General features: G+C 40.9%; 1 protein-coding gene and 1 pseudogene across 3 annotated transcripts in view; both read left to right on the forward strand.

The window, feature by feature from the left end:
* Window positions 1–27,725, forward strand: part of EIF2AK4 (eukaryotic translation initiation factor 2 alpha kinase 4) — a 96,780-nt gene that overhangs the window by 45,537 nt on the left and 23,518 nt on the right. For all 3 annotated transcript variants that reach the window (XM_057721640.1, XM_057721641.1, XM_057721642.1), the window contains 14 exons: window positions 956–1,039; window positions 4,197–4,319; window positions 6,182–6,286; window positions 8,144–8,201; window positions 9,008–9,087; window positions 13,790–13,891; window positions 15,233–15,286; window positions 17,474–17,710; window positions 19,054–19,129; window positions 19,530–19,651; window positions 22,718–22,767; window positions 23,706–23,874; window positions 24,964–25,080; window positions 27,178–27,243. In XM_057721640.1, coding sequence (XP_057577623.1) covers window positions 956–1,039; window positions 4,197–4,319; window positions 6,182–6,286; window positions 8,144–8,201; window positions 9,008–9,087; window positions 13,790–13,891; window positions 15,233–15,286; window positions 17,474–17,710; window positions 19,054–19,129; window positions 19,530–19,651; window positions 22,718–22,767; window positions 23,706–23,874; window positions 24,964–25,080; window positions 27,178–27,243 — 1,443 coding nt within the window. The remainder of the gene's footprint in view (window positions 1–955; window positions 1,040–4,196; window positions 4,320–6,181; window positions 6,287–8,143; window positions 8,202–9,007; window positions 9,088–13,789; window positions 13,892–15,232; window positions 15,287–17,473; window positions 17,711–19,053; window positions 19,130–19,529; window positions 19,652–22,717; window positions 22,768–23,705; window positions 23,875–24,963; window positions 25,081–27,177; window positions 27,244–27,725) is intronic.
* On the forward strand, window positions 9,110–13,757 carry LOC130845055 (T-complex protein 1 subunit delta-like; annotated as a pseudogene).

Raw genomic sequence — 27,725 nt, forward strand, 5'->3', positions numbered from 1 at the left:
CTTCTGCAGATAATCCCCAGAATAAATAAGTGATTCAAGAGTAGAATTTGGGGAATTCCCTGTCGGTCCAATGGTTAGGACTCCATGATTTTACTGCTTTGATCCCTGGTCAGGGAACTAAGATCCCACAAGCTGTGTGGTGCAGCCAAAAACAAAAGAGTAGAACTTGATAGTTTCCAGACCAGTTGTTTTTTTCCCTTCAGTAAGGAGAAAATATTGAGAAATGTTTCCACACAAAAAAGTGCAAATCAGAAACAGTGAAATGCTACCTAATGCTTTTCCATACTTGAGGGTAGGAGAGAGTATTTAAATATGTCTATTAGAAGAAAGAATTTTTTTAAAGGGATACGAGTTAGAAAAATGGCTGTAGGAGATAAGCAGACTAACCATGTGGAAAAGTAGCATAGAGGATGATCACCCTAAGTGACAGCTGGGTGGCGGTACTTCATTGCTTTAGACCAGAGGGCAGTGTGCCATTTGGTAATATGATCACATTTAAATTGTTTTAGCTAGAGATGGATTTCTCATCTTCTCTTTCCAAAGTAAGCCTACCATCAAAGGTAGGCACTCCAATAAAACTGAAGGCTTAAAATATTAGCTTGTATATATTCTACCCTCCTTATCCATAGAAAGAAATCAGGTAGTAAGAAGGAATTAACTTAGAGCCTTTCTGTAGATTGTGCACCTTAATACCCACTTCTTTCCTATTGTCCCCATCATTGTTCTGTACAGTAGCAGACCTGTAAACTATGCATTAGATTCTGGTATTGGCAAAATTGCCTTTTAAATGCTTCAGGCATCTAAACGACAGTGGTCATTGTTCCGCTCACTGACCTCCCTTCTAAGGCAGCAAAATGGGCATGTATGTGGTAGGGGCATAAACGACTTGGTGATGGTGATAAGCTTGTTTCATTTCAGCCTCATTTTGAGCTCTCATGTGTTCTTCTTGGGTTAGGATGAAGACTGCAGTGGAAAGAACGGTTGCCATGAGAGTGAGCCACCGGCAACCACTGAGGCTGTGCACTACCTCTACATCCAGGTGAGGCCCTGGCATGCAGCGTGGTGACATGGCAACTCCCAATAGTTGCTGGTGGGTAGATTTTGGGAGGCGAGAACAAGAGAGCAGGCAGACGAGGGCTCACCAGCACTGCCAAAGATTAATTGGCCAGAGAGGATTGGAGCATGGAGGCCCTTTCCCCCAGCCTTGAACCTGTGCTCTCCTGTACTATAGCAGGAGACAGCATAGGGCAGTGGTTCCTGGCTCTGGACTTAAACTTAGGCTGTGTAAGTTCACATCCTGGATCCACCGGTCGCAGCTGTGTGAGCTCAGCAAGGTTCTTCAGTGTTCTATGTCCCAGGTTCCCCACCTATAAATTTAACAAACCATACCTGAGGTCCATAAGGGCTAGACTGTGCATGTATAGAAACTCTACTTTGTCTAACAAGTTAAATCTGGACATGTAAGATACAAAGCACATAACATCCTTGAGTGTACAGAAGAAACACCAACCTGGCTTTAGGAAAGTGGCTTGTCCTGGAACCCCTGAGGGACAAGAGAACCAGTTCTAATGAAGCATTGCTAAAAGGAAGCCTATAGGCTTTGTCCTGCTCACACTCCCAAGGGGCACGTTCTGGACAGTGGTGAGCTCTACTGGCAGAGGGACAGCCACGAACCAGAGAGGAAAACTTGGCTCTGTCCCAGGCAAACAAGATCTGGATCATTATTAGTGTTTTCAGTCACATCTGCAAGGAGGCAGATCTTTAAATGTGAGGTACAGTACTGTGCCCAAGAAGGAACGCTCAGACACGTGTAACATTTCAAAAGAGGCTAGCTAAGTGGGTGTTCTCCTGGGGTGGAATTTGTAGATGTTATTCTGAGCATGAGAGGACATTTCTTTTATTTGCAATATGTTCCTCTCTTTAAAAACAAACAAACAAAATCCTTCTTCATGAGAAATCTCAACTGTGGCACTGGTTTCAGACATTAAGCTAGTTTCATACATCAAATGCTACATGTTGATCTAAGATTTAAATGGTATTGCATTGTTCTCTGATAGATTAATATACTTAAGAAGGATGAGATAGAGCCCTTTCTTTCTTTTTTTTAAGCTCTTTATTGGAATATAATTGCTTTACACTCAGAGCCCTTTCTTGAATGTTTTTATATTTATAATGTTTTGCTCTAGACTTGAAGGTCATCGTCATTAGTTTAACGTACAAATGAGAAAGGCTAATGACATCATTGGATTATTAATTAGCCCTTCTTGGAAATTTAGGTTTAGAAACAATCTTGTAAAACAGTAAATACAATTTTCCTTAATTCTAAGTGTTTTCATATTATATATGACACGGATTTTAAAGTCTTATTAAAAAAATTTTTTTTATTGGAGTATAGTTGCTTTACAATGTTGTGTTAGTTTCTGCAGTACAATGAAGTGAGTCAGCTATGTGTATACATATATCCCCTCCCTCTTGGACCTCCCTCCCACCACACCCCCCCCACCCATCTAGGTTGTCACAGAACACGGAGCTGAGCTTCCTGTGCTTTATAGCATGTTCCCACTAGCTATCTGTTTTACACATGATAGTGTATGTCACTCCTAATATCCCAATCTGTCCCACCCTCTCCTTCCCCACCTGTGTCCACGTGTCCGTTCTCTATGTCTGCATCTCTGTTCCTGCCCTGCAAATAGGTTCATCTGTACCAATTTTCTAGATTCCACATATATGCATTAATATATGGTATTTGTTTTTCTCTTTCTGGCTTACTTCACTCTCTATGACAGACTCTAGGCCCATCCACATCTCTACAAATGACCCAATTTCTTTCCTTTTTATGGCTGAGTAATCCGTTGTATATGTGTTCCACATCTTCTTTATCCATTCATCTGTCATTGGACATTTAGGTTGTTTGCATGTCCTGGCTATCATAAATAGTGGTGGAATGCACTTTGGGGTACATGTGTCCTTTTGAATTATGCGTTTCTCTGGGTATATGCCCAGTAGTGGGATTGCTGGGTCATATGGTAGTTCTATTTTCAGTTTTTTAAGGAACTTCCATACTGTCCTCCACAGTGACTATATCAATTTACATTCCCACCAACGGTGCAAGAGGGTTCCCTTTTCTCCACACCCTCTCCAGCAATTATTGCTTGTAGATTTTTTGATGATGGCCATTGGCTAGTGTGAGGTGATACCTCATTGTAGTTTTGATTTGCATTTCTCTAATAATTAGTGATGTTGAGCATCCTCTCATGTGCCCCTTGGCCATCTGTATGTCCTTCTTGGAGAGATGTCTTTTTAGGTCTTCTGCCCATTTTTTGATTGGGTTGTTTTTTTGATATTGAGCTCCATGAGCTGTTTGTATATTTTAGAGATTAATCCTGTGTCTGTTGCTTTATTTGCAAATATTTTCTCCCATCCTGAGGATTGTCTTTTCATCTTGTTTATGGCTTCCTTTGCTGTGCACAAGCTTTTAGTTAGGTTCCATTTGTTTATTTTTGTTTTTATTTTCATTCCTCTAGGAGGCGGGTCAAAAAAGATCTTGCTGTGGTTTATGTCAAAGAGTGTTTTTCCTCTGTTTTCCTCTAAGAGTTTTATAGTGTCCAGTCTTACATTTAGGTCTTTAATTCATTTTGAATTTATTTTTGTGTATGGTGTTGGGTAGTGTTTTAATTTCATTCTTTTACATGTAGCTGTCCAGTTTTCCCAGCACCACTTATTTTTTTATGAGCAATAATATGGAAAATAAAAATGGTTTTATTGGCATGCTAAGATTATGCATATTTCCCCCCAGTTTTTTTAATACTGTTGGTTTCTTTTTTTCTTTTAGTATTTATTAATTTATTTATTTGGCTGTGCCAGGTCTTAGTTGCAGCATGCAGGATGTTCATTGCTACATGTGAGATCTTCATTATGGCATGCAGGATCTTTAGTTGTGTAATGCACATGGAATCTAGTTCCCTGACCAGGGATCCAACCGAGGACCCATGCGTTGGGAGCACAGAGTCTACTGCCAGAGAAGTCCCTGTTGGTTTCTGTTTTTAATAATAATTAAAAAAAAAAAAAAGCCTTTCCCATAAGTATTTAAAATCCATGGTACATGTTTTAAAATGAAGGATTACATTAATTGCCATCGTCCTCCTTAATTGAAACTCTGTATCATCAAATCCTGCCTGGTTTGTTCTTGTCCGTAGATGGAGTACTGTGAAAAGAGCACTTTGCGCGACACCATTGACCGTGGACTGTATCAAGACACCGTCAGGCTCTGGAGGCTTTTCCGAGAGATTCTGGATGGATTGGCTTATATCCATGAGAAAGTAAACTTTGTAACATTTTATATATGAAAACTTATGTTTACCTAAAATTTATGACAAAATCAAACATTGCAAGATTTGAGAAAAACTAAAACAGAGGGAAAATTATGGGTATGTTGAAATAATCTATTTTTATAGGAAATAGAACATATCAAAAGAAAGAAAATAGTATAAAGCATCAAAGGAAACATTGAAGGATAGGAGAGGGGTCAGCAAACTATGGGCCATGGGTCAAATCCAACACCCTACCTGCTTCTGTTCAGCCTGTAAGCTAACAGTGGCCTTTACATTTTTAAATGGTTGTGAAAATTTGAAAGAAGGGTAATATTTCATGACACCTGAAAATTCTGTGAAATTCAAATGTGTGTCCATAAATAACGTCGTATTGGAACAGGGCCATACCAGTTTATGTGTTGCCTATGGCTGTTCTTGTGCTACCACTGTGGAGTTGAGTAGTTGTGACAGAGGCTGTGTAGCCCGTAAAGCCTAAAAGATTTATTATCTGGCCCTTTACAGAAAAAGTTTGCCAGCCTCCGGCTTAGGTGGAAATGATTGAATATGTCTGGAATATGAGGATGATTTCTTGAGTGGTTTAAATAAAGTGAGAGTGTGATTAATAGATGCCAAGTTATGTGATCCTGACTCAGTGCTGTCCTTCCTAGGAACATGGGAAAACCATAAAGTCATCTAGCGAGGGTGGAGGTGAGACTGAGTAGCATAGCTTGCCATGTATATAAAATGTCACTTTAAAGCTAGAAACTGTCATCATGATGTAAATGCAAATGGAGCTAGCTTCAGGATGAAACGCTGCTTACATTTTAAAAATGGGATTGTCTAATGTGTTAGTCAGTGTAAATGTTTTTTCCTTTGCCTCAATTTTCTTTAACCTTAAAGTGTTTATACTCTATCATATTTATACTAAAAAGCCAAGGCTATAATTTATAGATGTCTAGTTTATAACTGATTTGGTGGAAGCGGAATTTGCAAGGTTGGACATAAAAATGAGCGCTGATGAAGGTCATTAGAACTCTGTTACTGTGCTAGCATCCTGGGGTCCTAGAACCGTGCTCCGTGCACTGTCTTCCTTGCCATCTAGTCTGCTCAGTACCTGCCAACCACTTGCTGAGTATCTAACCACACCTAGAAATAGAGAAAAGCACAAGTGTATGACAAACCCCATACCTGAGAGGGACTTCTGATTTCTTTGAGGGAGCCAAAATTTACCTTCATGTAACAGTGAGAGAGCTCACACGGTAAAGTATTTTTATTACATTTAATTATTTCCTGTATTCCAGTGCTGGAAACAGGAAGCATGATGAGGATGCTGTCAGGAAGGGGAGGGAGTAATGTTCACCTAACAGATAACCACTGAGCACTTACCTGGTATGCTGGGAGTGCAAAGCTGAATTATTAGAATTGCTGTGGAAGTCTTCATGCGTGAGTTGGCTCTTGTAACTGTTGATACAATTCCAGTGAGTGGAGAAAAGCCTGGGAAGGGCAAATAGCATGAAGAAAGGAATAGAGGAAGTAATGAAAATGGTGTGTCTCCCACCAGAGCAAGGGTTTTGTGATGCAGTAGAGAGAAAGATCATTGTGAGCCTGATAGGCAGGGGTCTTGGGTAGCAAGAGGAACCATTTGGATTGGACCTGATCAGGACCACCAGCAGGTAGACTGGGAGAGGGTAGCAAGGGCATAGGCAGGACGGCCAGGAGCCATTGCGGAGGCCAGATGGACTGGACTAGCGTGGTCTGCAGAAGACCTCATCCGATTTTCAGCACCAGGTCAGCCTTTCAAATGAGGAAACAGGTATGATATAAGCTATACTTGGGAAACAATTGTTGGTTTCCTTGCTCTCTTCCATCAGGGAATGATTCACCGAGATTTGAAGCCTGTCAATATTTTTTTGGATTCTGATGACCATGTAAAAATAGGTGATTTTGGCTTGGCGACAGATCATCTAGCCTTTGCTGTGAGTATTTTTTTTATTCACCTGTGCCTGAAAATGGACCCACGTGCCTTGATTATCCTGTCTTCTAACATTCTCATGACTGTGAGTTCCCTGAACTCTGCTGTGTAATCCTCAGGAAAATATACAAGTCTGAAGGGGCAGCTGCAAATGATCTTATAGGCTTTGAAACTGTGAATACATTTTAGTGAGTGCATCCCACTTGAGAGACATAAAATTATTAGTTCGTGGGTGATATTCAGGTCAAAGGCATATAATACTTTATGAAACAATTTGGTATTTTGGTCCACCATGCCAGGCACTGGGCTAGGTGCTTTACACTCGAGGGGCTTTTAGTTAGCTTAAGGAAATAAGGCTCAAAAACCATAAGACATCCGGAGAATGAGTTCTAGACAACATAAATTAGAAAGTATTAATGTCTTCACAACACTGTAAGTAGTTGTTTAACATGCAGAGCTAAACTAATGTGAGGTGAGAGAAATAGTCATATAAGAGTAAAATGTAGGAGAAATTTTACATATGGTTATGAGGATCAAGAAAGGCTGTATAAAGAAAACAGCATTTCAGATGGGCCTTAAAGGATAGGTGGGAGGCCAGTAGGCCGAGATTGAGGGGAGGGCATGGTGACATCAGGAAAGGGGTCTCCCGAGAGAAAAACAGCATAAGCAATGGCGCCGGGGTAAGCAGACATGATTTTTGAAGGCCACCTTGTTGTCTGTTTGGTTGAAACTGTGCATGTAGGGGAACAGTGAGAGAAGATGCCTGAAAGGTTGGGGGTTCTTGGAGGTGGCAGGCCTTGAGTACCAGGGGAAGAGTTTTACTTAACCTCATAAGCCAGAGATTAGGCACCAAAATCTGTGGTAAATGCAGTTAATTCTAAGGATGGTCAGAGAAAGAAGTTAGGACTTGGATTAATGGTGAGAAAAACCATAGGGGCTAAATTAGGAGGTGAGGTAAGAAGGAACAGAGAGGGAGGAAATGGAAGGGAGACAGTAAGGACGTGGTCCTGACCAGGGAAATTTGACTTCGGGGAATTTGAATAATGCCAAGACCAGGGAAGGGCCAGATGATGGAGAGCTTGATCCCCAGACTAACAAAAATAACTTGATATCTGTAGGCTGTGGTGTACGGGGAGGTAGATAAGAGCACAGGCTCTGGAGGTCCACTAACCTGGGCTAGAATCCTTGGGCAAGTTAGTTAACTTCTTAGTATCTTTTCTATAAAATGTGCCTAATACGGGTACCAGCTTCAGAGTTGTCACCAGGATAAAATAAGAATATAGATAAAGCCCTGCAAAGTGCCTGGCTCTAAGAATGTTACAGCTGTTGTTATTAAAGGCAGTGCTTATAGCAGAAATCTGTGGAGTGATGTCAGAAAATAGTGATTTAGGATAATGCGTAAGAGAGTGCTGTCACAGATGTAGTGGAGGAAGTGAGGCTACCTAAGAGGTGTTAGCAGTCACAGTGGAATAGATTTTACTCTTCGACCTCTGAGAAAGAAGAGTAAGAATTGACCCAGATAAAAATAATAGCAGTGGGAAAGTTAGTTATTAATATACCTTTAATCTTCCCAGTAAATAGATTTCTGCTTTGAAATATGAAAATGAATTCGTTTTGGTAAGTTTTGGGGGGCTTCTGCCATGAAAGAGTTCTATGGTGAATTGCCCTTCTTGATCTCTTTGGGTTTCCAGCAAGCTCTGCATTAGTGGGCTAACTAAAAAAATTTAAAGCTCAAAAAAGCATTATTATGGTTATTCTGCTTTCTGTGTAATATTTTTCAGTCTTCATTTAGAAATGGTAACCCATTCCTGTGGAATAATGTAACATTTCAATTTGCTATTTGGCTTACGTGTATTTTTAGGCTGATGGCAAACAAGATGACACATCAGGAGATCATTTGATTAAATCAGATCCTTCAGGTAAATCCAGAAGACTGTATACTTAATTAGTGTGTTAAAAAGCAGTCCACAAAATTTCTTTTTTTTTCTTCTTATCTTTTTTTAACATGCAAAAAGCTTTATGTATGTAATGTATGCAACCTGAGGAGCTGAGAGGTACATACACACCTAAGAAAGGCGTCACCACAGCCTGTGCCGTAAACGTATCCATCGCCTCCGAGTTCCCTCCTGCCCTCTTATTTACTGTGACTGTCATTATTAATTTAGTAATAAGAACACTTAGCATAAGAGCTGCCCTCTAAGGAAAACATTATGTATACAATACAGTATAAAATTTCTCAATATGAAATCTGTTTTTCATTTGTAAAAATTTTATTCTAGAGCAAATTGTAATTATTCATTAAATTAACAAAATTATGAAAATGCTCTAATCTTTTTTCCCTTTTCACTATGTTGATTGTTCTTCAAGACTCTAAGAAATTAGAGCTTCAGTTAGAATAATTCACTTCTGTGGGTAGGTGGTTATACTTTGACGTCAGGTGGTAATGGGAGGTTACCTCATGACCTAAGCCATCTGTGGTCTTCCTGCCCGGTACTGCCCCTTACAACAGCAAAGCCATCCTGTGTGGAGCAGAGTGTGTGGCCATCCACAATTTAGGGTTCATAGCTTGGTGAAATGAATGCTGCTTCTTTCTGTGAATAGTGTGACTAATTAACAGATCACGTCTCACTCTTAGGAAACTTTCTCTTTTTTTTTGATAAAAATTTGTCTAAGTATGTCTAAGTCCTGTTATTGGCAAGCCTTCCCTCTGCCTTCTTCCATACAGGTCACTTGACTGGGATGGTTGGCACCGCTTTATATGTAAGCCCAGAGGTCCAAGGAAGCACCAAATCTGCATACAACCAGGTAAAGAGGAGGCATTTTGGGGGAAAGGAAAGATCTCAAGAGAGAGATAATAGTAAGAATATCAAGATCACAGCATTTGGGGTTTAGTTACCAGCTGAAATAGTCAGGAACATACATTTACTCAACATTTACCCACATGTCTACTTAGTGACTGCTCTAAATAGGACACATGATGCCCAAGGACAGTGACTGAAGCTGGCACTGTTATTGCCAAGGAGCTTACAGTCCCTTCATCCATCTAAAGAAGATGTGAACTAACTGGTCCTGCGCCAGGCCCCGGGAACACAGGGAACGAGGCTGTCAACTAATAAGACATCTTCTTCCAGCCCTCGGGGAACTTGTCCATTAGTGGATGAAACAGGCAATAAACAAGTAAAAAATTTTTAAATCAAACTATGTAAGAGCTAAGAAGAAAAGAGATGGAGTCCAATGATCAGAGAACAAAAAGAGACATCATCGTGTGGTCGACGGACTACAGAACTCCTCCCCAAGAGGGTGGCTTTCAGGATAAAGGAGGAAGAGAGGGAGAAGCCATGCACAGTTGGGAGCTTGACTGGGAGAGGAGGAGGGTAAGCAGAGGAAGTAGCACGCACAGAGAGAAGACTGGGTGAGCGCTAGCGTGGCGCACCTAGGACAGTCAGAAAGAAGGTCGGTGTGGCTACAGCGTGGTGAGCTGTGGGGGCGAGAGGCACGGAGCCAAGTTGGAGGGAAAGCCAGGGTCAGGGGATGCGGGGCCCGTGTGTGGCTGTGACAAGGAATGTGCACAGGCAGCCCCTGAAGGATCTTGAGCGAGAGTTCACTCTAGCTGCTCCCGGAGGCTTTGCCTAAGTCCAGGTGGGGCGGCTGCGCTGGAACAGAGTGGTGGCAATAGAGACGGGGAGAAGTATGCAGATGTGAGATACATGTTGGAGGGGAACTGATAGGTTTTCCGAATGGTGTGGGTGTTGGGTGAGGAGAAGGAAGGAAAACAGGACAGGGCTCAGGTTTCTGCTTGGAGTGTCTGGGGGAAGGGTAGTTGACTGAGCTGAGGAACGCTGAGGAAAGACCTGGGAGATGGAGGAGAAGACGGCAGGAAAATTCCGTCTGGGGCATGTTAAGTTTGAAATGTTTGATGATAAATTGGATTAGAGGTCCCGTCAGCTGTTAGAGACTTAAGACTTGATTCAGAAAAAAGGTCAAAGTCAGAAGGATAAATTTGAGAGTCATCAGCACATGAGATGGGATTTAAAGCCATGAGACTGGGTGAGATCACTCAGGGCAAGACTGTAGTCTAAATTTTTAAAATACACGAGGCAGGCAATTCACATCAAAGTATATTTTCAGACTTGCAGTGGCAACTCAAGCCTGGGTTTTGGTTCTGACAGGGAGCACTGGGCAGTGGCAGAGTTGAAGCAGACCTCCAGATACACAGCGAGGGTGAGGGGGTGTGGAGATAGATGTGCCCGCCCCAAGGGAGGGGGCACACCTTTAGTGTCATCTTTCTGAGTTCGGTTTGCCACAAGTGTAATGAAGTCCTTTAAAGGGCCCTACCCTTTGACCCAGCACTTCCACCTTTTGAAATGCATCCTAAGGAAACAACCAGGGACACCCAAAAAGATTGGTGTAAAAGGGATTTGTTATAGCATTGTCTGTAACAATACAGAACAAGAAGTGCTTAAAAATAGGGAGCTGGTAAATAAATTATGGGATGTCCATGTACTTGAATATGTCATTAAAATCATGTTTTAGAGGTCTTATTTAGAAAAATGACATTATAGTATTAAAATATTCTTGCGGGCGCCACTTTCTGGAAGCTTCGTGAAGGCGATGGGCGCTTACCGTTAGTCCGGATCCAGCCAGAATCCGCCTCCATTCGTCCTTCCAGAGATCATCCAAGTTTGCCATGCCGGAGAACATAGCCCCCCGGAGCGGGTTGCCCGCCTGGGCTGCCAGCGGCCGCAGGAAGAGCACCTATCAGGACTGGGATAAGCCGGCCCAGATCCGCTTCAGCAACATCTCCGAGGCCAAAGCTGTTGCTGATGCTATTAGAACAAGCCTTGGACCAAAAGGAATGGATAAAAAGATTCAAGATGGAAAAGGTGATGTGACCATTACAAATGATGGTGCCGCCATTCTGAAACAAATGCAGGTGTTACATCCAGCAGCCAGAACGCTGGTGGAGCTGTCTGAGGCTCAGGATATAGAAGCGGGAGATGGCACCACATCGGTGGTCGTTATTGCTGGCTCTCTCTCAGATTCCTGTGCCAGGCTTCTTCAGAAAGATACTCATCCCACCATCATTTTCGAGTCAATCCAGAAGGCTTTGGAAAAGGATATTGAAATCTTGACTGACATGTCTGGACCTATGGAACTGAGTGACAGAAAAACTTTGTTAAATAGTGCAGCCACTTCATTGAACTCAAGGGTTGTCTCTCAATATTCAAGTTTTCTTTCTCCAGTGAGTGTAAATGCAGTGATGAAAGTGATTGACCCAGCCACAGCTACTAGTGTAGATCTTAGAGATATTAAAATAGTTAAGAAACTTGGTGGGACAACTGATGACTGTGAGTTGGTGAAAGGTCTGGTTCTTACTCAAAAGGTGGCAAATTCTGGCATAACCAGAGTTGAAAAGGCTAAGATTGGGCTTATTCAGGTCTGCTTATCTGCACCCAAAACAGATATGGACAATCAAATAGTAGTTTCTGACTATGTCCAGATGGACTGAGTACTATGAGAGGAGAGAACCTATAGTCTAAATTTAGTGAAGCAAATTCAAAAAAAAAAAAACAGGATGTAATGTTCTTTTTTCATACAGAAGTCTATTCTGAGATGCTCTGAGTGATCTTGCATTACATTTCCTGAACAAAATGAAGATTATGGTGGTTAAAGATATTGAAAGAGAAGACACTGAATTCATTTGCAAGACTATTGGAACCAAACCAGTTGCTCATGTTGACCAGTTCACTGCTGACATGCTGAGATCTGCTGAGTTAGCTGAGGAGGTCAACTTAAATGGTTCTGGCAAACTGATCAAGATTACAGGCTGTGCAAGCCCTGGAAAAACAGTTGCAATTGTTGTTAGTGGTTCCAACAAGAAGCTGAGTGTTCCATCCATGATGCCCTATGTATTATTCGCTGTTTCCATTCATGATGCCCTATGTGTTATTCACTGTTTAGTGAAGAAGAGAGCTCTTATTGCAGGAGGTGGTGCTCCAGAAATAGAGTTGGCCCTACGGTTAACGGAATACTCGCGAACATTGAGTGGTATAGAATCCTACTGCGTTTGTGCTTTTGCAGATGCTATGGAAGTCATTCCATCTACACTAGCTGAAAACGCTGGCCTGAATCCCATTTCTACAGTAACAGAACTAAGAAACCGACATGCCCAAGGAGAAAAAACTATAGGCATTAATGTCCAGAAGAGTGGTATTTCCAACATACTGAAGGAACTGCTTGTCCAGCCTTTGTTGGTTTTAGTCAGTGCACTGACTCTAGCAACTGAAACTGTCCGGAGCATTCTGAAAACTGATGATGTGGTAAACACTCGGTAATCCGGATAACACTGGCTGACTGGAACCATCACGGCCACTAATGGAGCAGCTGGATTGGAAGAGCACAGCACGCTGGCATTCCTTGTTGTTTGGAAGATTGTTTGCTCTATGAGTTTTTGGGCCTGGTCTTCCAGTTGGCATTTGCTTGAAATTGTATTGACACAATTTAATAAAAATATTAAATATATGGTTTCAAAAAAAATTCTTGCTATATGAGGGGAATAAAGTTACAAATGACAGTGTGGTTCTAGTTTTATACTCCTATGTGTGTGTGTGTGTGTGTGTGTGTAGACATTTTAAAAACGCCACAAAACTGGCATATCTTGGCCATCAATAGTAAATATCCTTAAGCAGTAGGATTATGGGTGGTTGCTATTCTTGATGCTTTTCTGTATGTTCCACGTTTTTCTACAGTAAACTTGTGTAGGAAATAACACATGAATCTTTTTTTAAGACTTTGGAGGTCACTGGTTGGAGAGGCTCTCCAACTCATCCTTGAGTCCAAATTCATTCAGGTTTTCCTTGAAAGTGGCTTCTGTGCCTGTGTGCAGTTCACCACGCGCAGCCTCCCCTTCAGCCAGCTTGCTCTTGGCTACCTCAGGCATACGGCCTTCTGATCACCCTCTTCCCCTTGGCAGCTCCCCACCTGAAACTCTGCCCTGACTTGCCCTTTTACCTTCTTTACTTGTACTTCCATATTTTGTTAGGATTCGCCGCACAGTCTTTCTGTTGTGCTATGTTTCTGTCCTCGTTGGTACAGCTTTGCAATCAGTAGCGGACCATTGCTATCAGCTGCAGACTGTGGTCTGTGTTTCTTTCCCTTTTGAGGTGATTAGTAAAAATGCAAAGCAAATTCTTTCAACAGATCTCGGTTGTCCTTGCTCTGTATTGATTATTCTCAGTGTGTGGCCAGTGGTTATCTGTGCCTTTGTGTATAGCTAAACCAGTTACAATTAATTTTTAAGAAAAATGTTGGTCATGCCAAATATAAAATCTCTCTCATCTATATTTTATACCTATAATTTTTTTTTAGAATAAAGTGAATTTTTTCTAGTATGGCTTATTTTTCACTTATGCAAACATTATCCCAACTAACAGTGCTCATCCTGTAATTCCATAGTAGATTATGCTTTCACATCTAGGCTCTAAATATAATACTTTTTCCTCCTCAGAAAGTGGATCTCTTCAGCCTGGGAATTATCTTCTTTGAGATGTCCTATCACCCCATGGTCACAGCCTCAGAAAGGATCTTTGTTCTCAACCAGCTCAGAGATGTATGTATCAGATGTTTTAGTGCCTTAGTTTCCAGTAACCTGTATCTTAACATGAACATTAGAATTAGATGCAGGGTATTTTTTGGGTATTTAAAACATAGAAAGAGGTGGTCCTACTATAATTTTCTATATTTCTAGTAAACGGAAATCCACCTCTGCTCATGCACTTAGAGCGATAAGAAACTTACCCCAGTTTTATTTATTTATGGTATCATACTTGGAGATATTGCTAGGTTATCATTTTAAAAAATATTTTGAGACTTACTCTTGATTTTAAAACAAAGGAGGGATACAAAACTTTTACATTACATAATATCAATATAGTTACAGCAGTGGGAAGAGGTTATGAAGATAACGGATACTTAGATCTAGAAATTAAAGGTTCCAGTTGAATGGGCCTGGTGTAGTAATGCCTAAAGAATACCATCAAGACCAGAATGTAAATGGGGTCTGGGGAAAATATCAGCCACTTGAATTTTTTTCCCAGTGAGATTTCCATTTTTGTTCTTAGGATTGATCCTTGCCTCTGTCATTGCCCAAAGTAAAAGGGACTAATGTTACAGTGTGCAAGGTCAAAGATACCCATTGGCAATGGCATTAAGATGACAGTGGAGAATAAGGTTTGAGTGAGGGTGATTTAGATTCATATATTCATGAGCAGAGCCAAGCAGGCATGTCTGTTAGTGTATATCACATACAGTGTAACTAAGAATACTCCACTAGGTATCTTGGAAAAAAGGTTTAATGCTTTAACTGCCAGGACAGCATGGGCAGCTGTGTTCATAATGTATCAGAGGAAATGAAATGATTACTATGTCCTTGCCTTGACTTGGAATGTTCTTCGAGGATTATCTCCTTGTTGAAATGCCTTTCCTTAGTCTAAAACTCATGTTTGTTCCCTCATTTCAAGAATATCCCAACTGCCAAGTTAAGGTTATGATTGAGGTCTTATTTACCAGAAAGATGAGAAATTTGGGGAGGGTAGAAGTTTTTGTGTTGTTTTTCTTTTACTCCGTGTTGATGGTTTGGTATTTTTACCTTTTTTAATATGTGCGTTTAATAAAGCTACTTTGTCTTTCTCTGAAGCCATGAGGTTTTAAAATACTTTGTCCTCAGATGAGGTGTTCTGTCACGTAGGCTGTCATTGGGATGAAGTTAGTATGAAGATAATATATTTCCTTGGAAAGATGGGCATCAGGTTTCAAGATGAGTTTCACGTCTGTCTTCCCTTGTTAGCAAATTTTCATTTCTATATTTGATTTTCTTACCTCTGATGAATAAAATGCTTTCACTGTGGCAGTCTGCCAAGCACTTGCTGATCTGAATATAATATTTTTTTAGCCCACATCACCTAAGTTTCCAGAAGACTTCGATGATGGAGAGCATACAAAGCAGGTAATTTTATGATGCTTTAATTACTGTGTTCTCATTCTAGGGTTTTAATTACTGTTTTTCTTCTTCTTTAATTATAGTCTTCTGCCACTCATTCTCTTGTGTCATGGGAACAATGTGGGGAAAAAAATATCAAAAGATGGAGTACTTAAAATGTATATAGACTTGAAATTCACCATAAAAATGCCAAGGGCTGGCATAGAAAACTAGTATACTACAGGTTTCCTTTTTGTGATCCATCATGCTTTTGAAGTACTGTTTGGATGCTTGGCTTAACTATTGAAAAAAAGAGGATGCTTTTACAGCTCATTGTTTTAGATAAAGGTTGGAACTTTAAGAAAAGAAAAATATATTTTAAAACTACAATTTTGTTCTGTCTTATGGTAAAGTAGCTCAGATTATAAAAGGGAAGACTAGACAGTCAGATGTTACAGTAATTGAAAACAAAACAGCTCTCCTCCGTACTATAAATATGTGCACGCGTGTGCAACACGTAAATATTGGCATCTGGCTAATATGAAAGAATAATTATTATAGTGCTTCTGGTGTGGCTTTCTTTGTAGTGCTGGCTGTGTGTCTTAGTGGAGCCTTCCATGGTTAATACTTTTGTCCTGTAGAGGTTTATTGCTTAAACTGACTTCTTAACAATTATAATCAAGGCAAAATCCCTTATTTAAATTGTTAATGTTGAGAACAGAAACCTAGCTGGAACATTGCATTAATTTGCTATTTCTTGATTATTGGTTATGTATCTGGATGGACAAGTCACTTAACTTTTCTAGACTTTAATTTTCCTCCTCTGTAAAACAGAGGTATCAAGTACCCTTTATTTATATTAGCATGAACATCCTACAGTTCAGTAACGTTTAATATGACATCTGTTTATGGCTCAAGGGACCCATCTGCCTCAACTATTGAATTAGGGAAGAACCATTCGAAAATGCATTGAGTCGTGTTTCTACTTCTTTTGTTAGCTGTTATCATTCGAACTGAGTTATTCCCTGTGTTTTAGGGTGTCATAAGTAAATATTCATATCACAGCCTTTCCCTGTAACAAGGTCAGTCTTATTCAGTATTTCCACATGTTGGCAGCTGCGGTGGTGTAGGAACTTAAACCACAAACACAAGTGCAATTATATAGACCATTTCTCACAACAGTGATTGTCCTCCTGTCTCAGGGACTTACCGGGCACCCTTGAGCATTTGCATTTGGGCTGTATAAACTTAGCACCACAGCCACTGTCACCTCCCACATCACATTATTGCTTTTTATCTGTAAGGAGGCAGCATAGAAAATGCTTATAGACTGAGTATAACACAGTTACAGAAATTAAGCAGTAATATGATCTATTTTGCTGAATAGGATATTATTTTTACCAGTTTAATTTAACATAAATTTTCATAAAGTTGTATCATGTCAGTTCCTTTCTTTATGTGAAAAATAATCACCTTTGTTTTTATTTTAGCCTAAAACCAGGGGTAGGGATTGTGGGGGGAAGGATATTTTAAAGATGTGTAATTAGGAAGTACTTAATGAGGTTCATCTAGAAATTGAGATTTTTCTGATCTCAAGTATTCCTCTAACTCCTTATAAATCTTTATTATAAACAATAGAATTACAGAATCATTATGGAGCCTTTCAAAGGTTTATATTGCCTTTAAATGGTTCCCTGCTTAATCAGGTAATAGCTGTGAAGGTATAATAAATGAGTAACATAAAAGAATTCAAGGGAATGGTGTCAATACAGATAACATAAATGAAGAAGGTAAAATAAAAACAAGATGTTTTACACAACTTTAGGGATTCCAGCAGCTCTTACACATTATAATTTCTACTAAAAGTAGGCACCTAAAAATACTTGTTTTATGTTCTTCTATCTTTTTTGATACAGTATTTTAGATATAGTGTTCAGAAGGCCTAAGTTCTTTATAGCTGTTGAGGGTCTTTTTGGTCCTTTGTGGCAGTGAAGAGCCTCTACCTTTTAAGAAAGACTCATATTTTGTTGTTGCACAATTCTGTGACCATAATGAAGTACGGGGGAAATGATACATTCAGAGATTCCAGAAATACCAATTAAAATGCACCAAGTGGAAGAAGTGTGTCTGTTTTGGACCTGAACCAACCACCAGCTTGTCAGGAGAATTCCTGAGCACCGTCCATTACATCCCATCCCCGGTGTTTCATTTTAGAAATCTGTCATCTCCTGGCTGTTGAACCATGATCCAGCGAAGCGGCCCACGGCCACAGAACTGCTCAAGAGCGAACTGCTGCCCCCACCCCAGATGGAGGAGTCAGAGCTGCACGAGGTGCTGCACCACACCCTGGCCAACGTGGACGGGAAGGCCTACCGCACCATGATGGCCCAGATCTTCTCCCAGCGCGTAGCGCCTGCCATCGATTATACCTACGACAGCGACATACTGAAGGTGGGCTTAAGCCATGCCTCGAAAGAGCTTCACCTGGTCCACAGAAGGATCGAGTCGGTTCCTTAATTTTCATGGGTTCCTTTAATGCCTCTAACATATGTTCTTTTTTAAAAAATTGAAATATAGTTGATTTACAATGTTGTGTTAGTTTCAGGTGTACCACAAAATAATTCAGATATGTATATTTGTGTATATAGTTTTTCAGGTTCTTTTCCATTAGAGGGTGTTACAAGGTATTGAATATAGTTCCCTGTGCTATACAGTAGGTCCTTGTCCAACATAAGCTGTTAATCTGAGGTCCATATATGCAAAGTGTGTGCAAATGCATTATTCCAGAAGAGCCACACTTTTTTTAATCACTTGAAGGAATTCCTGACCCACTACCTACTAAAGAGATTAAGAAGCAGTGCTTTCAGACACCGAGCCCCAGCCCAGCTGCCCAGTGTTGAAAATACCCAAACAGCTGAGATCCAGATCAAGTAGCCAGTAGCTCCCAATGCTGGCTACATGTCAAAGTCACCTGTGAGGCCCTTTGACAATACAGAGGCTCAGGCCCTATGTCCAATCTAGTGACTTGGAATCTAAGTGTGAGGTGCTTCAAGGATCTCAGTTTAAAAGCTCCCAGGTAGTTTCTGAAGCACAGGCAGGTTTGGGAGCCTTCAACATTTTCTTTTTTAAAATCAGAGTCTGAAACAGTATAGCAAAATGTTAAAATTTGATAAAATTGGGTGAGTGAATAACATATTTGTTGTATTCTCTATATGTTTCTATATGCTTAAAATAGAATTTAAAAGAGTAGTAGAGAAAGCAGTGGTAAGGTTTGTGGAAGATCAGTATAGATTTCAGGGGTAAAACAGTTTTTCTTTGCTGGCAGTATTAAATATTTGCAGGATTATGCATGACTTTTTAATTTTGGGGTTTTTTGCTTATCTATTATTTCTAAATTTTCTGTAGTGAAATAGTACTACTTTTATAATAAAAAACAAGTGAAAAAGAAAGTTTCAAGAGGCCCACTATGAATTACCTTAGCATATGGGAGGGAGTTTGATGCTATTAGGTGTGTGACTACCACAGTATCCCTGAAAGTCCTCAGGAAGAATTGCGTAGTACTATATGAGTAGCTCTCTCTGAATATAAGAGCTTGGACTTTGAACCTAGGTGGCCCTCCTAAAGTAGGACATGTGGTTTCTTCTCTTCTGAATGTTCAAAAGGGGAATGACTTGTTGAGGTCTCTTTTGTGATCTTGGGATTAAACAATGTAATGCCACTGCAAGCCACAGAAAAATATTATAGGGGATCCCTTTGATTAGGCTTTGATAATATTTTAATTGGCCATATTTTAGGGCAGCTTCTCCATTCGTACAGCCAAGATACAGCAACATGTGTGTGAAACCATCATCCGCATCTTCAAAAGACATGGTATGTCCTGTTTAAAAAATTATATGCCTTTTCAAAATATGTTTTGTTTCCTCATCAGAAAGTACTATTAATGGATTCGGGCGCAACCATATTTTACTTTTAAATTCAGTTATAAGTTGTTGACACCTGTGAAATTTAAGCTTATTTCCATAATTTAGCTTGCTGAGGAGAAACAAATTTGCTACTAAAATACAGTTGGTTTGTGGAGTGAAAAATAGGATTGAATTAACAACCTTAACCTTAAGTGAGCTTTCCATTAGTAAATTTAGAGAATTGAAGATAAACTGATTTCAGTAGTCCCAGTAGCAGATTGCTTAACTGTCAGGTTTGCATTCATTTTATTTTGCATCTGGAAAGAATGAGAACCTGATGATTAGTTATTTTTTCTCATTTGATGTAGGAGCTGTCCAATTGTGTACCCCACTGCTGCTTCCCCGAAATAGGCAAATATACGAGCACAACGAAGCTGCCTTATTCATGGACCACAGTGGGATGCTGGTGATGCTTCCTTTCGACCTGCGGGTGAGGCTGGGAACACTCTGCTGACAGTGCAGATGCCATGCCTGTTCCCGGGGTAGCACCTGTATTAAAGGATGACCTCCACCAATCATTCTTCCCCCCTAGGCTTATATTCTTAACATCACCTTTAGGAAGCATAGTCTTAAGGGAGTTATCAGGGTGAGAGCATTGTGGGAATTTGGTCCACACTTGACCCTGTGTACATCCACCTTAGTGCTTTTGACCCTAGAAGCCTGAGCCCTGCATTGCAGGTGCCACATCTGCGTGTCAGTGTTGAGCTTCGCCAGGTGACCATAGTAGGCTAACCTGGCCAACTCAGACACATAAATGGAGTTTTTTTCTGTATTTCTGGGCTAGGTCTTCAGTAACTTTGTAACATGTTAATGTCTAGAACAACTAAATTCTTGTAACAGCAAGCATCTCTGCTAATTATGTGTGCTGAATTTTGCTCCTGCTTGCTTTCTTATCCCCAGGGTTCCCTTTGACAGCAGCACTCTTACCAGTTGCTTACTCACGTGGTATTGGCTGCTAACAAGCCCATCTGCACTGTACATGCTTGTAACAGACAAAAGGTTACTATTCCTCATGTACAGAAAGCACAAGTAGAGGTGAGGAAAGGCTATAACCAAGCAGTTCTCCGAAGAGAAGATGCACAGGGCTGATAAACTTCTGAAAGATGTTCTGCCTCCCTAGTAAGGAAATGCAAAGCAAAGGTATCTTAACTTCACCCATCAGACTGACCAAAGTATTTAATATCCACAGATGACAACGGTTTAGTAAAATAGGTACTGTAATATGTTGCTGATGGGAATGTAAGTTGCTAAACTTTTAGAAAAGTAATCTGAAAGTATTTAATAACATAAATGCGCATACTACACCCTTTGAGCTAGCAATCCCATTTTGAGGGACTTATTTAAAGAAATAACACATTGGTATACAAATATTAAAAGGACGTCCATTGCCAATTTATCATGGTGGTCAAAAACTGAAAACTGCATGTTCATCAATAGGAAGACGGTTGAATAATTTATTATGAAATACTAAGGAGGTAAAAGATCAAAATACATATATATATATATATATATTTTTTTTTTTTTTTTTTTTTTTTTTTTGGGCACACGGGCTTAGTTGCTCCGTGGCATGTGGGATCTTCCTGGAGCAGGGATCGAACCTGTGTCCCCTGCATTGGCAGGTGGATTCTTAACCACTGCACCACCTAGGAAGCCCTATATATTTAGATAGATCCAGATCTATATGTGATCTGTAGAAATGTCCGTGGTATATTGTTAGATGAAAAGAAGTATGTTTCAAAGGAACTCTAACATGATACCATTTTTATTATATAGAGAAAGAAAAAGTTTAAAAAAACACAACTGAGTGTGTGCATAAGGTGCACTGTGTGTTTGCATGTACCCAGTACGTGTGAGGGAAATACATGCTTCCACACGTGTGTGAATAATGACACATACCAGCTTGTTTGTGTCACCAGAGGGAAGTGTCATAGACTCGAACTTTTGACTGTATTTTTCTGGAGGGAGATATGGAATCAGGGCATTCATTGTCTTTTTTTCATATCTGTGTTTTGCTTTTATGGTTTAAGAAGAAATTCTTCCATACCCTCAAATTTAGTTTTTCTTTTACAGTAAGTCAAATGGTTTGAGATTATTTTGAGTGAGAGGTGAGTAGGTAGCATATCAGATACTTGGGCTCTGTTGAAGAAAGGATAGCGGGGTGAACATTTATTGGGTTGGCCAAAAAATGCCTTTGGTTTTTTTAAGTAAAAATAAAAGACACATTTTTCATTTTCACCAAGAACTTTATTCACCCTTTTGTTCCACTACCTTCTGCCATTTTTCAGGCAACTTCATAATTCCATCTTTCCAAAAACTTTTTATCTTTTTGAGCAAAGAATTGTTCCAGGTGCCTTTTAGAGTCTTCCAGGGAATTGAAATTTTTTCCATTAAGAGAATTTTGTAAAGACCAAAATAAATGGAAATCCAAAGGTGCAATGTCTGGTGAATAGGGTGGATGAATCAGGACTTCCCAGCCAAGCTGTAGCAGTTTTTGCCCGGTCATGAAAGAAACATGCGGTCTTGCGTTATCCTGATGGAAGATTATGCGTTCTCTGTTGACTAATTCTGGACACTTTTCGTCAAGTGCTGCCTTCAGTTGGTCTAATTGGGAGCAGTACTTGTTGGAATTAATCGTTTGGTTTTCTGGAAGAAGCTCATAATAGAGGACTCCCTTCCAATCTCACCACATACACAACATCACCTTCTTTGGATGAAGACCGGCCTTTGATGTGGTTTGGTGGTGGTTCATTTCGCTTGCCACACGATCGCTTCTGCTCCACTTTGTTGTACAGAATCCAGTTTTCACCGCCCTTTACAATGTGTTTTTAAAACGGAACATTTTCATTACATTTCAGTAGAGAATTGCATGTGGCAATATGGTCAAGAAGGTTCTTTTCACTTAACTTAGGTGGAACCCAAAGCGATTCACCTAACCAGGCTGGTGCAAATGATTTTCCACGCTTGATCTGGATATTTTGAGTATGTTGACTATCTCCTGCATGGTATAACGTCAGTTGTTCTCAGTTAATGTCTCGATGTGATCACTATCAGCTTCAACTGGTCTACCCGTCCATGGAGCATCCTCCAGCGAGAAATCGCCAGCACAAAACTTCTCAAACCTCTTTTTATACGTTTGATCAGTCACAGCACCTTCTCCATACACTGCACAAATCTTTTTATTTTTTTAGCAGAGTATGTTTAACTAAAAGTGAATTTTTCTCCAACTTAAAAACCTAGGAAATGCCACAGTGAATAAGGCTGGTGGTTACATCCAGCAGTGGGGTCGGCTGCTGACTGACCAACTCAGGAACATTGCAAGGGGTGTGAGTGGTGAGTGGTGCACAACTTTGTGAATATTCCACCAACAACTGAATTGTAAACTTTAAAAGGGAGAGCTCTATGCTATGTGAGTTACAACTCAAAGCTGTCATTAAAGAAGCGAAAGGAGTGGTGCTTGGCACATCTTGACGCTGACCTTTGAAACTTTATCTTTCAGGTTCCTTTTGCAAGATACGTGGCCAGAAATAATATATTGAATTTAAAACGGTAAGAAACAATAGGGGTTCATTTGGTGGATGTGGGAAAGAAACCAAGGAAGAATGTTTCATCTTCTGTGATCCTTACACAGTAAAGAATTTGGACTTTAAAGTACTGAGCTTGGAAAATGGTTAAAAAGCCCAGTACCCCTTTCTGTGGTCAGGACTGGCAGCCTCCCCTTTGAAGGAATGTAGCATTTGGGTAGGTACCTGAAGCTCCCGGTCTATTCTGTGCCTTCTAAATGCCCCCAAGCCACATGACTAATTATTTTCACAAATGGTTGCTTGGACTGGCTGTTCTTGATCACAGATGGCCCCTTTTAAAATTTAATTGAAGGGACTAGTGGCCAATGGTCTCTGTGTGAAAACTGTCAACACAGGTAACTGAATAAAAGCTGCTTGTGGAGAAATGGAGTAAACCCAGCAGGAATGCTGAACACCAAGGACCGCCAGGCACTTACCACTGGGGAAAGGTTTTGTGTACATTCAAATACCACAGGAGTCAAACACTGAGAGCTTCATAAATCGAAGCAATATTGTTGTCAACAAGACCCCCGACTTTGCAGTTCCTTTCCTAAACAAAGTCAAAGCTCTTTACATGCTTTTATTCTCAGTTCCATGTGAACAATTAGTAATCATAGTCGTAAGGTGTGGGTATCACTGTGTAGAAAGCAAGCACTTAAGATAAAATTACTTTTGTTTGTAATTTCATCTCTATTTCAGACATTAAAAAAAAATTAATCCCTGTAGTTTATTAGTGGCAACACTGGGAATTGGAACCTAGATCGCAAGGAAAGACTATTCTGGGCAAATCTGTCTTTACGTTCTCTTAATCATACTACTGTTTCGTTTTTTTCATATTTATTTATTTTATCTTTTTCAACAATCTCTTATACATATTTCATTCCAGCAAGCAATGACCTTAGAAATGCGGGTTTCTCTCCTCAGATACTGCATAGAACGCGTGTTCAGACCTCGCAAATTAGACCGATTTCATCCCAAGGAACTTCTGGAATGTGCGTTTGATATCATCACCTCTACCACCAACAGCTCTCTGCCCACTGCTGAAATCATCTACACCATCTATGAAATCATCCAGGAGTTTCCAGCACTTCAGGTTCCTTCCCTCTCCTAACGTCCCACGGTTATCCCACTAGATAGAGTCCGTTAGTGAGCGCCTCGGGAAAGGCACGACCGCAGGGCTGCTCCTCAGGTGGCGCTGGCGGTGAATCACGTTGTTACTCAGGTCCCTGGGAGGGTCTGATGTGGCTTTCGAGACTCGTCTCAGGCTCTTACCTCTGCCTTCACAGGAACGGGTTTTGGTTTTGTCCCTTTGGTTGTAGGGTAGGTGTTGTTTCTCTATCCATTTTTCCAAAATTCGAGGCATCAGGCTACGATTCGCAGGGTGCTTTCAGCATGTTGAGAACCGTCAGCTCCCTCCTACACCCAGGCTGTTAACAGCCAGCTTCCCTTTGCCTCATCTCTGCGGACTCCCCAGCCCGTGGACGCTGCAGTGAGCGCAGTGGTTGCTCGCCTCAGCCTTCCATCCCCACCCCCGCCCCCCACGCACACGCGCCCGTTCACGCCCACCACGGCGAAAACCTGTCAGTCACCGTGTGCCCCTGTCCAGATGGACCTCTCTCCCCTCTGCAGTTGGGGCCCTTCCTGCCAGGAAGCTTGCCTGCACCCTCGCTCGTTGGCCAGCCGCCTTTTCTTCTCAGCTCTCACAGCACGTGAGATGAGAGCCCTGTGCCACCTTGAGTTGTCAGTTGTTTCCTGCAAGTAGTGTGCTCTTTCAGGGCACACTTTCTGTACACCCCCCTGCACCTGGGTCAGCACACGGCTCACCGCCCTGCGACTACTCATTGGCTGACTTGTGTATTATATTCCACCAGCCCTGCTTATAGGTCAGTCACTACTGAATCAGGTCCTCTCCCTCTCTGAAATCTGTGTCAGCTCGCTCAGCCTTTCGAACGTATCTGGAGACCAAAGTATTTCTGATGTGTATAATAAAGTATTAAATTATATTATACTCTGACTACAACAGTGTAAGAAGAATGTATACGAAAAAGTAAACCTGAAGGCAGTATGCTAAAATTCAGTCCTTCCATTGGGTCAGGTTGGTAGATTGGTGATAAGATTGTGGATTTGGTCACGTGCCTGTATTGCTTTTATAATGAAAATAATAATAACTTCTCTATCCTAGGAAAGAAACTACAGTATTTACTTGAACCATACCATGTTACTGAAAGCAATACTCTTACACTGTGGGATCCCAGAAGATAAACTCAGTCAAGTCTATGTTATTCTGTATGATGCCGTGGTGAGCATTTAATTACTTTGAGTTAATATCAAAAGATAATAATAATAGTTCATGAGTATTTTCTTAGTGATGTAACCATAAAACTGAATTGGGAATTTTATCTCCTTCCCTCATCGCTCTCAGGTAAAAGGACCAATTGGCTTTGATTCTATCAGCAGCTAACAAGTGTTGGTTGAGCTTTTATTCTGTACTAAGCCTTGTGCTACTTAGGGACCTCTAGGGTGTTTTTTTCAGGGTAACTTCTGAAGATTGGATTATCTTATTTAATTTATAATATAATAAAGTTCTTCACTAACCTACTTCTTGAAGCAAAAAAGTCACTAAGTAATTGGTCCTGACACTTGTCAGGAATAATTTAAAAAATAGTTAACCTTTACTGAGCATGTACCGTGCACAGTATGTACATGCCAAGCGTTGTTCTAAGCTCTTTACATGGATTCACTCACTCTAATCTCACGAGCACTGTTGTCCTTTAGAGAGGCCAAGAAAGGGAAGTGTTAGTTTTGAAAGTAAAAGACTCATGCCCTGCCCTTAATTCTTCCAACCTGTCTGAGCTTATCAGTAAAGTCATTTATAGGCTTGGATTGGTTGAACTGGGGGAGACTGGTCCAGACCTCTCTTGGGGCCTCATTTATCACCTCCTTCCTATAGGACTAGGGCAGGGGCACCTCCCGTTACTCTTCCTAATTTAGCTACATCCCAGGCTTCATTATCCTCTACTATGTGTGCAAAGCCTGGAGAGGAAACAGTGAGCATCTTAAATAGTATCATATATAACTGTGCTGGGATGGAATTGAATCCTTCCTTACCTTGTCTATTTTCTTTTCATGTTAAATATTATTTTTATAATAAATAAGGAGATTCAGTAACTAACAGTGCCAGACAGCCTATGCTTAAGGCAGGACAAACAAGGGAAGTCCATAACAGCTTACTGTTTTTTGCACACTATAAAGCTCCACTAGCTTTTTCTTGTGTCTGCCAAGGACAGATCAAGGGCCCTAACTTTACTGTTTGCTTCTTCGTGGTTCTTTCCTCCTCCCAAAGTGCTACTGCTGTTTGTCAGGGACAGATACAATGTAGTGTCAGTGGGATACTGGCAGAAACCCCGGGGATGGTACAGAGGGCTTCCCATCTCTCTTGTTCATATCCTGAGCATGGGGTGGTGCTCAAAGCCTGTCTGCACATGGCTTTTATTAGGGGACGTGGATCAGTTGACTCCCTCCCAGCCCAACATAAGCATCCTGGTTAAGCCTTTCCACCTCTGGGTCACCTCACCATTCATCAAGTGCAGCTCTCCCCTTATTAATTCTTTTATGTCAGGGATATTCACACTTTTTTTTATTGGAATATAATTGCTTTACACACTTGTACCAGTTTTTGAGGTACACCAAATATTTATACACATATCCCCATATTCCCTCCCTCCCTCGACTCCCACCTCCCCCCACCCCGTCCTGGCCCTCTAAGGCATCATCCATCATCGAGTTGATCTCCCTTTGTTATACAGCAACTTCCCACTGGCTATCTATTTTACGGTTGGTAGTATATATGTGTCTATGCTACTCTCTCACTTCGTCCCAGCTTCCCCTTCACCCCCCGCCCCCCCCCCCCACCTCGTGTCCTACAGTCCATTCTCTGCATCTGCATCCTTATTTTTGTCTTGTCACTGGGTTCATCAGTACCAATTTTTTTTTCTTAGATTCCGTATATATGAGTTAGCATACAATATTTGTCTTTCTCTTTCTGACTTACTTCACTCTGTATGACAGACTCTGGGTCTATCCACCTCATTACATATAGCTCCATCTCATCCCTTTTTATAGCTGAGTAATATTCCATTGTATATATATGCCACATCTTCTTTATCCATTCATTTGTTGATGGGCAGGGATATTCACATTTTAAAAACATGTTAGTTACAGTTTTGTGTGAACTGTGGAGGGAAAAAAGTTTTTTAATCAGGGTTAATCCATCCTTCATGATGAGGAGCAGTTTGTCCAAAATGAAGGATATACCTGTCAGAACTAGCCTGGAAGTTGCATCTTGTTCATAGCCAAATTTGGTAACTCTCGTTGTTACCTTTTTCTTCTTCATTAGACTGAAAAGCTGACAAGGAGAGAAGTGGAAGCTAAATTTTGTAATCTGTCTTTGTCATCGAATAGTGTAAGTACCTTCTAACGATGTGATCACAGCTCTCTCTGTAATTTTGTGGTACCAGAAAATGCCACCAAATTCTTGCTGCAGTAAGGCAGCAGCGCTTCCTGCCGCCTCAGACAATTTTCCCCTTGAGTGTTGGTAGGTGCCATGGCAACCTCTGGGATTAGGGGAAGAGGAACCAGTGCCGTGATCAAAGAATGCTGCCGCTTTATGTGCTGTAATAACCCTGTTCCTCCCTGACCGCCAGATCCTTCTCTTTCACACCCCTCATAAAGGCTGTCTGTGCTTGTGGAGCGGCCTGCTAAGCAGACCTCACACTGCTTGGCCTCTTTGGAAATAGATTCTTCAGGACTAGTTTGAGGCAAAGAGCTCTGCAAACTCATTTGGGTGTCCGCCTCCCATGCTTCCCCCTGCCCCCTGGTCTTCTAACACCCCAGAGCTGCATTAGAGCTCTTGCTTTTCTGGGGGCATTTCCTGCTCCTAAAATC

The sequence above is a fragment of the Hippopotamus amphibius genome, chromosome 2 (assembly GCF_030028045.1).
Source record: "Hippopotamus amphibius kiboko isolate mHipAmp2 chromosome 2, mHipAmp2.hap2, whole genome shotgun sequence".
Lineage (NCBI taxonomy): Eukaryota > Metazoa > Chordata > Mammalia > Artiodactyla > Hippopotamidae > Hippopotamus > Hippopotamus amphibius.